This window comes from Hyla sarda, chromosome 3, assembly GCF_029499605.1.
Source record: "Hyla sarda isolate aHylSar1 chromosome 3, aHylSar1.hap1, whole genome shotgun sequence".
Taxonomy (NCBI): Eukaryota; Metazoa; Chordata; class Amphibia; order Anura; family Hylidae; genus Hyla; species Hyla sarda.
Genome location: NC_079191.1, coordinates 314819999 through 314833332, shown reverse-complemented (window position 1 = coordinate 314833332; position 13334 = coordinate 314819999). Strand labels below are relative to the sequence as shown.

At 41.6% G+C, this 13334-nt stretch overlaps 1 protein-coding gene across 2 annotated transcripts in view; it reads right to left on the bottom strand.

The window, feature by feature from the left end:
- Positions 1–504: 504 nt before the first annotated feature.
- SNX9 (sorting nexin 9) overlaps positions 505–13334 on the bottom strand; it is a 224421-nt gene continuing 211591 nt past the window's right edge. For both annotated transcript variants that reach the window (XM_056567096.1, XM_056567097.1), the window contains exons 14-18: positions 13280–13334; positions 12856–12945; positions 3484–3598; positions 3292–3383; positions 505–1182 (exon numbers count right to left, since the gene is read on the bottom strand). The exon at positions 13280–13334 is cut by the window's right edge and continues 22 nt beyond it. In XM_056567096.1, the coding sequence (XP_056423071.1) occupies positions 1135–1182; positions 3292–3383; positions 3484–3598; positions 12856–12945; positions 13280–13334 (400 nt within the window). In that variant the 3' untranslated portion in view covers positions 505–1134. The remainder of the gene's footprint in view (positions 1183–3291; positions 3384–3483; positions 3599–12855; positions 12946–13279) is intronic.

The window sequence follows — 13334 nt, the reverse complement described above, 5'->3', positions numbered from 1 at the left end:
GGTCTATGACAGGGGGAAATGATGAGACATAGGGGGATGATGAGACATGGGGGGTGGTGATGAGAGGGGTAAATGTGGCACAGGGACTGATAAAAGGGAAGGAATCATGTGGCACTGGAGGGGACAGGACCAAAATGAGGAGCAGAAGACTTTACTTAAATTTCCCTGTTAAAATGGGGGTGCGTGTTATACGCCAGTGCGTGTTATGCGCCGATAAATATGGTAAATTAAAATGCTAATTCGTCAGCTGAATAGGTCATTTTGAGCCATCAAAAAATTTTGGCTGTCAGCATGACATTTCCCTATGCATGTCTGTAAAAGTTAGGATAAGTTGTAAACCAAAAGCATGTCGTTATGTAAGGCTAATTGAAACCTCAAAAATATGGCTCACTTTAGATATAAAATAATAGTGGATGTTGTGTACGATGCACATTAACCAAGGTAAAAACATTAATTGTATTTGAGTACAAATACAGTAAATAATTTGACCATTCATATGTGAAATATAAGTTTCCCTTGTTTATTAATAAAAAAGAAACTTTTTTTTTTTACCTGAGTTGCACAACAAAGGTTAATTAAACATAAGGAAAATGCAGTTGCAACAAGACAATTGTGTGTATAACGTAGATTGTACAAGGAACATAGCACAACTAGAAATCATTATTCGCTGTGACTACATACATTTTTCTACTTAATTGCACTTAGTGTTAGCAAGTAGAATGCATTCCAATTTTTCAAATTTCAAAAATTTCGGAAAGAGAATTAAGGGTCCAATCAACAGGCAGCCCTGGTAGTCTTCGGCAAGATGGTACAAAAGGGACCTGAGGCTCTTTCTAGTATAGATTCCTCATAATAACTGTATAGGATGTTTGTCTTTTTGCAGAGACTTGGCTGAAAAACAGAAGGCCGTGATGTTCTGTACAATGTTTGGATATTAAACAGACATGCATTTAATAAACTGTTATATTTAAGTGCACTGGGAAAAGCTCTTTTATGAAAAATATAACGTGACCATTTCACTTAATGTACACACATCTTCTGTATTTGAAAAGTTATTTGCCAGTTCATCCTTCTGTGGGCAGCACATAGAACACATAGAAAGGCACTTCCAAAAATGGATTATTGTCGGATAATTTACATGACAGGAAAACGGGCAAGTGCTTGTTTTAGCTTTTCAGCAATCTAGAAACAAAGAAAAGAAATTAATGTATGTTTAGTGTTGGGAAATTATTACATTTTGTGACTTTTATAACACCAAGGATAATACACCAGTCACTTTAGAAATATCAATACTTTATTACTTCATAATATAGTGAAAAGACATACAAAAAAACATAAAAAATTAAGGAAATTGCACTATATTAATCCTAGACATAGAAAAACAGATGGTGCTAATCACAGAACTGCATACAAGACATCCAAGGTAGAGAGAAGAGATGAGCGAACTTACAGTAAATTTGATTTGTCACGAACTTCTCGGCTCGGCAGTTGATGACTTATCCTGCATAAATTAGTTCAGCTTTCAGGTGCTCCCGTGGGCTGGAAAAGGTGGATACAGTCCTAGGAGACTCTTTCCTAAGACTGTATCCACCTTTTCCAGCCCACCGGAGCACCTGAAAGCTGAACTCATTTATGCAGGATAAGTCATAAACTGCTGAGCCGAGAAGTTTGTGATGAATCGAATTTACTGAGTTCGCTCATCTCTAGTAGAGAGTATAAGATGCATCACAGAACATAAAGAAAGGCTAAGTATCATAGTTACACAGGGATATTACCACAGGTACACTGAATCAGAAAATGAAAATAGCAAGAAGTGAAAGAAGAAATGGAAAATATACTGACTAGATCACACCTGCCGACAAGCATGCCATCTGGATACGAGACACCACCTACCCCTACGTATGTTTTGCAAAATTGCTTCCTCAGGGGTATTTACTTAACCCAGGTTGATGCTTATCTTTAGTTTTTCATGGATAGATATTACTAAACAAGCTTACAAGCTAATGATTCCTTAAAGGGAAACTAATAGAAGCATCACCTAAACCAACCTGCTACTGCAGGCTAAGAGTGTGGGTGATGCTGATTACAATAGTCTTTACCTCTATGTCTGACTCAATAAACAAGTTTAAGGGGGCCTGGATGTTTTCCTGGAAAAGTATAATATTACAGGTTATGGATACTACATTTATGGGGATAGAATATCGATCAGGAAGGAATTTTTTCTCTGTCATGGGGCAATTGGCATCAGCCTCAAGGTTTTTTTTCTCCTTCCTCTGGATCAACACAATAGGGTTTTAGGTTGGACTATGTTGCATTTTTGCTGGGAGTTGTAGTTTTGCAAGACTTAGAGGGCCAAGGTTTGGAACCAACCGCACAGTGATCTCCAAACTGTGGCCCTCCAGATGTTGCAAAACTACAAATCCCATCATGCCCAGACAGAAAACTGCTGTCTGGGCATGCTAGGAGTTGTAGTTTTGCAACATCTGGAGGGCTACAGTTTAGAGACCACTGTATAGTGGTCTCCAAACTGTAGCCCTCCAGATGTTGCTGAGCAACTCACTGGCTTCCGTAGTCTGCAGGATTGCCGCACCAGGGAGAGGAAAGCCGCCCGCTGCCGCCGGTAAGAGACCTTCACTGCTGGTCACACTACAGTTCCCCTTTTCTGCCCTGGCAGAACGGGGGAACCAAACTTTAACCCCCCCCCCCCGATCTGCTATTGGTCGGTCGCTTCTGACAAACCAATAGCAGGGATAGGAGGGGTGGCACCCCTGCTACCTAACTCCTATCCCTTCAGGGGGATCGGGGGTGTCTTGGACATATCCAATCCCCCTTATTTTCAGGGTAAACGGGTCACCGGAGACCCGTATGACCCGGAATGGCCACAGATGGCAGGTCATTTGTCTCAGGACCCCCTCAGCCATGTTCTCAAATGCCTGCTGAATAATTTCAGCAGGCATCCCAGTCCAGTCCCCGACCGGCTAGAGGCGTGGGACCAGAATTCCCACAGGCATACGCCCTGCGTCCTGAAGAGGTTAATGTTATCTATATTGTACATACATCTTTATGTCTAAGATTATCTACATATATTGGACAACTTCAAAGTCAGGTTTACATCAATATAAAGTTTCTTAAAGGGGGCACACTGTGAAATGTAATGTGTAAAGAATGATAAAGTGCCACTAAAATTCAAGGAATCATACCTTTTAAAGCTAGCATTATACTTAACTACATTACATATAAAACATTAGAATTTGATAAATTATAAGGACATTAAAATAATGCAAATCTTACTGTTTCATAAAACTCAATCTGCTGTTCCAGGTACAGGCGAATGACGCTGTTATAATCATAAATTCGATTTGAGTGAAAATGATTCATCTCAGCTGTAAGCAAACCAGAAAAATTGGATGTTGATAAACAAATAGAAGATTTATTACTAGATTGCATCGTGAACTTCTTGTCTATACTGTATACATATGTTACCTTGAAGTGCAAATGACATTGTGCTCACTCTCTTCACCATGTTTAACTTTTCCTGCTGTGTAATTTTACTGGTAGCCACCAATTTATCACTTTCCTTCACTTTTTCAATGGCAGCCTGCAATGTTAAAAACAGTACAATGTTTGAAAGAACACATATTTGCACTAACAGTATAAATCATAATATATTTAAGGCTGATGGGAGACTGATTTGTGGTGTTTAAATTTTGTAGCAGAGTCAAGTAAAATAATTCACACCTAGACTTTGGACAACTGTTAGGCCTGGTTCACACTACGTTTGTAGTTCACGGGAACCGGATCCCAGCTGGACTTGGCCCGTATGTAATACATTTCAATGAGTCGACTCCGGTGGACTCATTTTTGCCCCATATACAGATCTGTAACTGGACCTAAAACCGTGGTATACGTATACAGGGCAAAAATGAGCCGACCGGAGTCAGCGTTTGACTCTGGTCGGCTCATTGAAATGAATGCGGTTCGGCCCGGATCCGGCTGGAATACGGGAGTGCCCAGTTTTCTCTCCACCCAGCCGTATCCAGTTGTAGTATACTACAAACGTAGTGTGAACTCAGCCTTAAAAAGGGTACTCCGGTGGAAATGTTTTTCTAATGAACTGGTGGCAGAAAGTTAAACTGATTTGTAAATTACTTCTATTTCAAAGTGTTAATCCTTCTAGTACTTATCAGCTGCTGTATACTACAGAGGATGTTGTATAGTTCTTTTCTGTCTGACCACGCTCTCTGCTGACACCTCTGTCCATGTCAGGAACTGTCCAGAGCAGGAGAGGTTTGCTATGGGGATTTGCTCCAACTCTGGACATTTCCTGATATGGACAGAGGTGGCAGCAGAGAGCACTATGGTCAGACAGAAATGAACTATACAAGTTCCTCTGGAACATACAGCAGCTGATAAGTACTGGAAGGATTAAGATTTTTAAATAGAAGTAATTTACAAATCTGTATAACTTTTTGGCACCAGTTGATTTACATTTTTTTTATTTTCCACTGGAGTACCCTTTTCCAAAAGATAAGCACTAGGGGAGGAATTTATCAAAGGATTTACCTGCCTTTTGGGTTTGAAAGGTGGGTAATATTATTTGTCACATGATTTGCCTTAGTGTTAATTTTGCGACTTTTCCAGCGATTTTTTTGTTTACATAACAAATCAAGTATTGTAGTAACTTTAATGGAATGGTGATGGATTTATCATTAGTGATTTGTTGCCGAATTTGTTGCAATGCCCTCAATTTGTCCCAAATTTACACAAGCTCAGACCTGTCCTACAAAACTGGCTGTGGACAGCATTTGTAAAAAGTTGCACACTTTGGCGCAGACTGGTTAAATTCACAGACAGAGATGTGGAGGAGGCACCATACAAAGTGGTAGAAAATGTGTACCAGCACCATATTTATTACCTGTACTGCACCATTTAATAAGTTTGGTGCACGTAGACATTTTCCACCACACAAATTACAATACAATGCACAAAAGTTTAAGAAAACGTTCATCTACACCAGCCTTGTTCTCATCCTCCCTATGTGCCCATTGAGACTCAGCACATACACAGGGACAATCACAGACTCCTTTTCCTTCCTTATACTGGTGCTCAGCTACCATAGAAACAACAGGTACATACGCAGAAATAAATAGCAGCACTTATTATCAGGTGAAGCATTGGCGTTTATTGCAGTTCACATGGCTAAGTTACAGCACATGAGACAATACTCATGTGCTTTAAAGAGTACCTCTCATGATCTTGTTAAATTTTACAATTCTCCCAGTTCACTGCCCCATCATGATAAACCACCCCCCGCCTTTAGTTTTATAATTTTTTGTTTTCTTCCTTGGTATTGCTCTGTATTTTCTGCTCAGTCAGATTCACAGACTGGGAAGAGGCATTACCCAGGCAGGCTGTGACATCATCTGAAGCTATACAGGGAGTACTCCCTTCCTAACTATGCTACACACAGCCCAGAGCAGTTCAGTGTGTGAGATGAGCTACGATTGGATAAGGCTGCACACCCCCCCTCAGAACTCCAGACTAAATGTCCTGATTTTGGACTTCTGCCAGGCCAGCAGGAGTCCAAAGTCTGCGCAAAATATGGGGGGAAATGTGCTCTGGACAAGTAGGGAGACACCTAATGGCTGCTTTTTTTAAAATACAAATAAAACATAGGAACCTTAATTTTTTTAAACAAAGTACATTAGAAAGAGGTTTTATTTACCATAAGGAGTGCAATAGCAAAAAATTAGTTTTAATGAGAGTGCCCATTTAACAGCCATGAGAACTGCAATAAATGCCAATGATTTACCCGATGGTCAGTGCTTTCCATAGAAACCTATTACATAACTGTAACTTTAACAATAAATAAATACAAAATAAAGGGAAAAAATTTATAAATTATACATATGTATATTAATATGTATATATTTTTTAACACCTATCCCCAACTTACCGACACCCCTGGTTGTCACAAAGGCATCAAAGTTTCATTGGAAAACGTGTCCATTTCAAAGAATATACATTACATTAACTCCAAAGAATTACCTGTCGCTAGTTTTTGTCTCCCTAGCTGCTCTTATGCCTACAATAAAATAAAATAAATTCTATATACGAGGGATATGCGCGTGGCTCGCTAGGAAGGACGCGTTCCCTGCGAGCTCCGCGCCACCTGCTTGGATTTAGCCTATCTCAGAGCTGATTTATCAGCTCCAAAGCAGCAACATCTACCCTAAACTCGGGCTGAACTGGTGGAGATGGAGAAGAGTCGAGCTGGGGGCTCTCAGCGCTCGTTATCCCAGACTATACCCGAAATCTTCTGGACCGGTACAAAATCCAACATGGCGCCGACTTCTTCGCGCGCATCTAGCCCTGCTGTCCCTGAGGAGGAAGACATTGCTGATACCTCCCTGTTACCTTTAATGCCTGCTGACCTGATGAATCCATCGGAGCTCTACCGATCAATCCAGCTGATATTCAAGGCCGAACTTTCTAAAGCTGTGGCAGACTTCTCCAAGCAGGTAGGCGACTTAGGCAATAGAGTCTCAGAGATAGAGATAAGGGCAGATGACCAGACTGAAGCTATCGAGGCTGATAGGACCCTCATAACTGACCACACCGATAAACTGGAACTGCTGGAGCTCAAAATAGAGGACCTTGAGAACCGGTCCCGCAGAGATAATGTCCGTATGCGTGGTATACCTGAGTCAGTTACAGACTTAAACACCACTCTTCTGGACTTATTCTCCGCACTGCTGCCTCAGATCGATAGGTCTTTCCTGCACATGGATCGCATTCACAGAGCGCTAGGTCGTCCTAAAAATCCTGATGTCCCCCGGGATGTTGTACTTCGTATGCATTACCCAGAAATGCGTGACAAGGTTCTCCAAGCTACCCACAATGTCTCCCCGCTTACAGATATGCCGCCTGCCGTACACTTGTATTCTGACCATTGCTCTCAACCACACAAGCCTGGATGGACCTTTTTTCTGAACTCCTATTTGTAAGTTTATCCTAGTTCGGCAGTTTTCGGACTGTTTCCTACTCCTGCTCCGGTTATCTCCTGCCTACACTCTCTTTGGGAGTAGCTATGTTGACTACCATTTTGATGGTTTATGTTGATTACATTACCCGAGCTCCTATGGTTCTTACAGGCATATACGCCTGCCATATTTGGGACTTTATGCTGTTTTTATTATTATATTATGTCTCCCCATTTCTAACTTTCTCTCCAATTTTCTTTCTCTCCTTTTCTTTTTGCCCTACATTTTCTTATTTCTTTTACTCCCATTCTCTCCTGATTCCCTCCCTCTCCTGTATATTCCTTGCTTTTTCTGTTTATAGGCCTGTAGCTGTTATTGTTTTATCATAGTGATGCCATTCCTTAGGGGATCCCGGTGGGGGGTGGATTAACTTGCCTCCCTACTTCCCGGGATGTACTGGTCATTGGGGTGGAATAGAGTTACGGTTCTCCTGATGTTCACTCTCCCATGGTATCTTGTGTGTGTTTGGTTGTTCTCATTTGTTCCTTCTCCCTCTGATCTATTTCCTAAGTTTGTACATCATACCTTGTTGGCTCTGTTTTTTCCTCTCCCTGTTGTTGCTCTTTGTTTTCCAGAGTACACCCATCTGGCTTTCTATTTCTCTATGTCTTACTTACTGGTCAACACCCCCCTTTCTTAGTTTCCTGTTCTGTCATCCTTATGTGTCGTGTCTTATCCCACAATGTGAGGGGATTTAATTCCCCACTTAAGAGGAAGAAGGCATTTATTGATAACCTCAGACATGATCCCGATATAATTAATCTTCAGGAATCCCACTTTACCACCTCTTCTTTCCCAAAGTTTCTGCACAATAATTTTTCCTGTTACTATGTAGCTTGCTTCCAGATGAAATTCCTTTCCCTTTACCCTTACATGTAACCACAGTGATCCAGAGTGTTGTTTCTTAATCCTTGAGGGGGTATACCCGGAAAAGAAAATGTGTATTGTTAACTCATATGCTCCTATTGATGATTCTCTCCCCTTTTTTGTTAGTTTGGCAACCAAGCTACAATCCTTGGTTGCCAAAGTAACAAATTAGCTATGACCATTATTATATGGAGTGGGGATTTCAATATGGTCTTTAACGGCATGCTGGACAGATCCAGTCCCTCCTCCTTTAAGCGCACTGGGGCTCAGCAGAGACTCCTGATTCAGACCTTTGCTGATCTTGATTTGGCCGATACCTGGAGGGAACATAACCTACAACAGAGGGGATACACCTATTACTCCCCTGCCCATCAACTCTTTACACAAATTGCCTGGATTCTTACTGATTCTGCTACATTATCCCACCTTCTTTATGCCTGTCTTATACATAGTGCCTGGTCTGATCATGACTTAGTTGAGACCGCATGTTCGCACTCAACTTGAATCCGACCTCTCTGACTATTTATCCTCTAACTCTACCTCTTCAGCTGATGTAGGATGGTCTGGATGGCACATAAGGCATTTATTAGGGGGAAAATCATCTCTATGGCTTCTCACTTAAAACATGATCGAACAAAAGCTCAAGCCATGTTAGAAAATAAGCTTGCCAGACTGGCGGTAGCACACCAATTCAATCCCTCTATGTATTTACTGCGGGCATTACGTACTAACAGACTGCAGCTTGATGCTGTTTTATCTGACTGCACTGAAAAGGCTCTCTGCTGGACGCGGGCCACTTATTATAAATGGGCCAATAAACTTGACCACCTCCTTGCTTCTATGCTGAGAAATCAGCAGATAATCAACAAGGTGCATTGGGTACAATTGAAGTCTGGGGTGCCCACTTTAGATCCATCACCTATCTATTTTGTTTTCCACTCTTTCTACTCGTCACTCTATGGGAATCGAACTCCCCCACCTACCTCGTCTTCTACTTCATCTTTTTTATCCTCTGTCTCTCTTACTTCTCTTTCCCCCTCCGCTACAGATTCCCTTAATTCTCCTGTCACTGCTGAGGAGGTTGATGTAGTGATCTCTGATTTGAAGTTGGGTAAAGCGCTTGGCCAGGATGGCCTTTCTTCCCTCTACTACAAAAAATTTAGCCCCCTATTGACCCCCCATATTGTCTTTTATTGTTATAAACTATTGTCCGGCTCTCCTATTCCCCCTGAATTCCTACAAGCCTCTATTGTTGTAATATCTATTGTTGTAATATCCGAAAAAGTTTTGAATGTTATTCAATGGGCCGCTGTGACTAACACCCCTTTTACCCTATTAGGCCTTGACATTGAGAAGGTGTGTGACACTGTCATGGCCATACATGTTTGGTGTTTTGTCTGCAATGGGATTCTCTGGTCCTTTTGTGGAGGATTTGCACATGCTTTACGCAAATCCAGTAGCCTCTCTTAAATTACCCACTCTCACTCCTTCTCTGATCCCAATTTCATGCGAGTCTCTTCCGTCCTCACCCTGATATTAACCACTTAGGGACCCAGGGCATACAGGTACACCTTCGCTCCCTGGTACTTAAGGACCTAGGGCGTACCTGTACTCCCGTGGGAATTTCGGTCCCCGCTGCGCGCCAGGCGGGGACCGGGATGACTGCTGATATCTATTCAGACAATTCAGACCGGCGATCTGCGGCGATTCCGGGTCATACGGGTCTCCAGTGACCCGGAAAATAAGGGGGGATCGGGGGTGTCCAAGACACCCCCCGGTCCCCCTGAAGGGATAGGAGGTTGGTGGCAGGGGTGCCATACAGTGGTCCCTAAACTGTAGGCCTCCAAATGTTGCAAAACTACAACTCCCAGCATGCCTAGACAACTGTTTGGGCATGCTGAGATTTGTAGTTTTGCAACAGCTGGAGGGCTACAGTTTGAAGATCACTGTGCAGTGGTCTCTAAACTATGGCCCTCTAGATCTTGCAACACTATAACTCCCAACATGCCCACACAGCAGTTGCTGTCTGGGCATTCTGGGATTTGTAGTTTTGCAACATCTGGAAGTCCACTGTTTGAAGATTACTGTGCGGTGGTTTCTAAACTGTGGCCCTCTAAATCTTGCAAAACTACAACTCCCAGCATGCACGAACAGCAAATGGCTGTTTGCCTTGCTGGGAGTTGTTGTTGCGTACCTTCAGCTGTTGCATAACTACATCTTCCAGCATGCCACTCGGCGATCAGTACATGCTGAGAGTTGTAGTTTTGCAACAGCTGGAGGCACACTGGTTGGAAAATAGAGTTAGATAACAGAACCTCACTGAGGTTTTCCAACCAGTGTGCCTCCAGCTGTTGCAAAATTACAACTTCCAGCATGCACAGTCTGTCAGTGCATGTTGGAAGTTGTAGTTTTGCAACAGCTGGAGGTTTGCCCCCCATGTGAATGTACAGGGCACATTCACACGGGCGGGTTTACAGTGAGTTAACTGCTTCAAGTTTGAGCTGCGGCAAATTTTCCGCTGCAGCGCAAACTCCTAGTGGGAAAGTCACCGTAAACCCCCACCTGTGTGAATGTACCCTAAAAACACTACCCTAAATATAATAAAGGGTAAAACACTACATATACACCACCTTACATTGCCCCCCCCCCCCAATAAAATGAAAAATTATCATACGGCAGGGTTTCCAAAACGGAGCCTCCAGCTGTTGCAAAACAACTCTCAGCATTTCGGGACAGCCACTGACTGTCCAGGCATGCTGGGAGTTTAGCAACAGCTGGAGGCCCCCTGTTTGGGAATCACTGGCATAGAATACCCCCATTCAATCCCTAATTTAGTCCTCAAATGTGCATGGTGCTCTCTCACTTCGGAGCCCTGTCTTATTTCAAGGAAACAGTTTACGGCCACAAATGTGGTATTTATGTACTCTGGAGCAATTGGGTTACAAATTTTGGGGGGCTTTTTATCCTTTTACCCCTTATGAAAAGGAAAATTTGGGGTCTACACCAGCCTGTTAATGTAAAAAAATAAAACATTTTACACTAACATGCTGTAAAGAGGTAAAAGGAATAAAATTGTAACAAAATTTGTAACAATTTCTCCTCAGTACAGAAATACCCCATATGTGGGAGTAAAATGGACGCACAACAAGGCTTAGGAGTGAGAGCGCACTATGCTCATTTGAGGCCTAAATTGGTGATTTGCACAGGGGTGGCTGATCTAACAGCGGTTCTGACATAAACGTAAAAAAATAAATACCCACGTGTGACCCCATTTTGGAAACTACACCCCTAACGGAACATAACAAGGGGTATAGTGAGCCTTTACACCCCACAGGTGTTTGACACATTTTTGTTAAAAATGGATGGGAAAATGAAAAAAACATTTAACATTAAACTACAATGCTGGTGTTACCCTAAATGTTTCATTTTCACAAGGGAAAATAGGAAAAAAAGCCCCCCCAAAATTTGTACCCAGAGTAAGAGCATACCCTATATGTGGATGTAAAGTGCTCGACGGGCGAACTACAATGCTCAGAAGAGAAGGAGCGCCATTGGGCTTTTGGAGAGGAAATTTGTTCGGAATTGAAGGCCACATGTGTTTACAAAGCCCCATGGTGCCAGAACAATGCACCCCCCCACATGACCCCATTTTGGAAACTACACCCCTCACTTAATGTAAGAAGGGGTACAGTGAGCATTTACGCCCTACAGGTATCTGACAGATTTTTGGAACAGTGGTCTGTGAAAATGAAAAATTAAATTTTTCATTTTCTCAGCTCACTGTTACAAATATCTGTCAAACACCAGTGCGGTGTCTCTCCAAAAGCTCAATGGCGCTTTACGATTTCTTTGAATTATTTAATACATTTTGTCTGTTTGACACTAAAAAACTCTATACACAGCTGCATTGTGCTACTTTCACACTGCCACCATGCCTCAAACCTAAACGGCTGTTAGGCTCTATTTCCCCCCCAGCCTTTAACGGCTGTTATTGGAATGGGGCCCAACAGGCAATAAAGGTTCCCGATGAATCCCATTTACTATAAACACCATTATTTTGTAGCGGGAGAAAAAGATGGCGCATGCAGTATTTTTTTCCCCTGCTATTCCCCCGGTGACCGCCACACTGCCGTGTCCTAACGGCAGTGTGAAAGAAGCCTTATATGTAGATACTCTGGCGACAGGTAATGCTTTATTTTTAGTATTCTGTTTTAAATAACATGTAATTGGATAGTCATAGATTTTCATTTTCGAAAAAAATTTTTTATCGCTTATGAAGATTTTGAACATTTGATAGGAGCATTTTTCTAAGTTTGCATGTTGCATATTTTGAGTCTATGGTATTTACAAAGAGTGGTGTGCATTCTTCACTATTTTAGAGCTCAAAAGTTGCTGTAATAGTTGAAGACGTGCCAAATTTATCAAACGGCACACAGACTTTGATAAATTGTGTGTGGACAAAAAGTTGCACAGACAATGTAGGGCAGGGATGAACTGACCTGAGAAACCATCTATTTCTAGGATCGTGTGACAATTTTGAGCAGAGCATTCGAAAGTGACCAAAACTTCAGCCAGGAAGCACAGGAACTGAGAAGTGGTCTGTGTTCACCACCTGATAAACTACTCCTTTATTGGGGAGTCTTGCTAATTGCCTATAATCTCCACCTGTTGTCTGTTCCATTTGCACAACAGCATGTGAAATTGATTGTCAATCAGTGTTTCTTCCTGAGTGGACAGTTTGATTTCACAGAAGTGTAATTGACTTGGAGTTACATTGTGGTGTTTGAGTGTTTCCTTTATTTTTTTGAGCAGTGTAGTTTATATCAGACAGGAGATATATTTTTAATAATTAATTATTAGTTAGTTGCTGGGAAAAGTATTAAAGGTTACTGTCAGTATTGACATGCATCATAAAATGTGATCAATAAAACTAATTTTTAAGCACCTTGTGAGCAGAGATAATGTCTGGAAAGCAGCTTAAAAAGCCCTTGTACTCATGATTGGTTTCCATCAGGTAATGAAGATCTTTTTTCGGCTGAAAAAACAAAAATCAGTCAATAAATAAATGCACAGTAATGCTTAGGTCACAATATACTAGGGTCAGAGCTATACATTGGTGCACATAGAAGTCCTGTAAAAGTTACCAATGAAGATTTAGATCTTTCTGCATAAGAGCTTGTGTGTAGATTTACCCTAAATAATATATAATTCAATATAACAAAATAGTTAAGTTCATTTAGTCTGTATACATCTACTAGAAAGTTCATAGAACTCTACATTTTGCTGTTCCTAGATAACTTTAACCAAAAATGTATAAACAGTCTGTTTGTTATTGCCAATGTAGTAGTATTCCTTGTTTGATATTTTACCTGCTCTTCCACCAGGCTGGCTATTGCTTCATATGTTTTCCCAGCCTCTGTTATA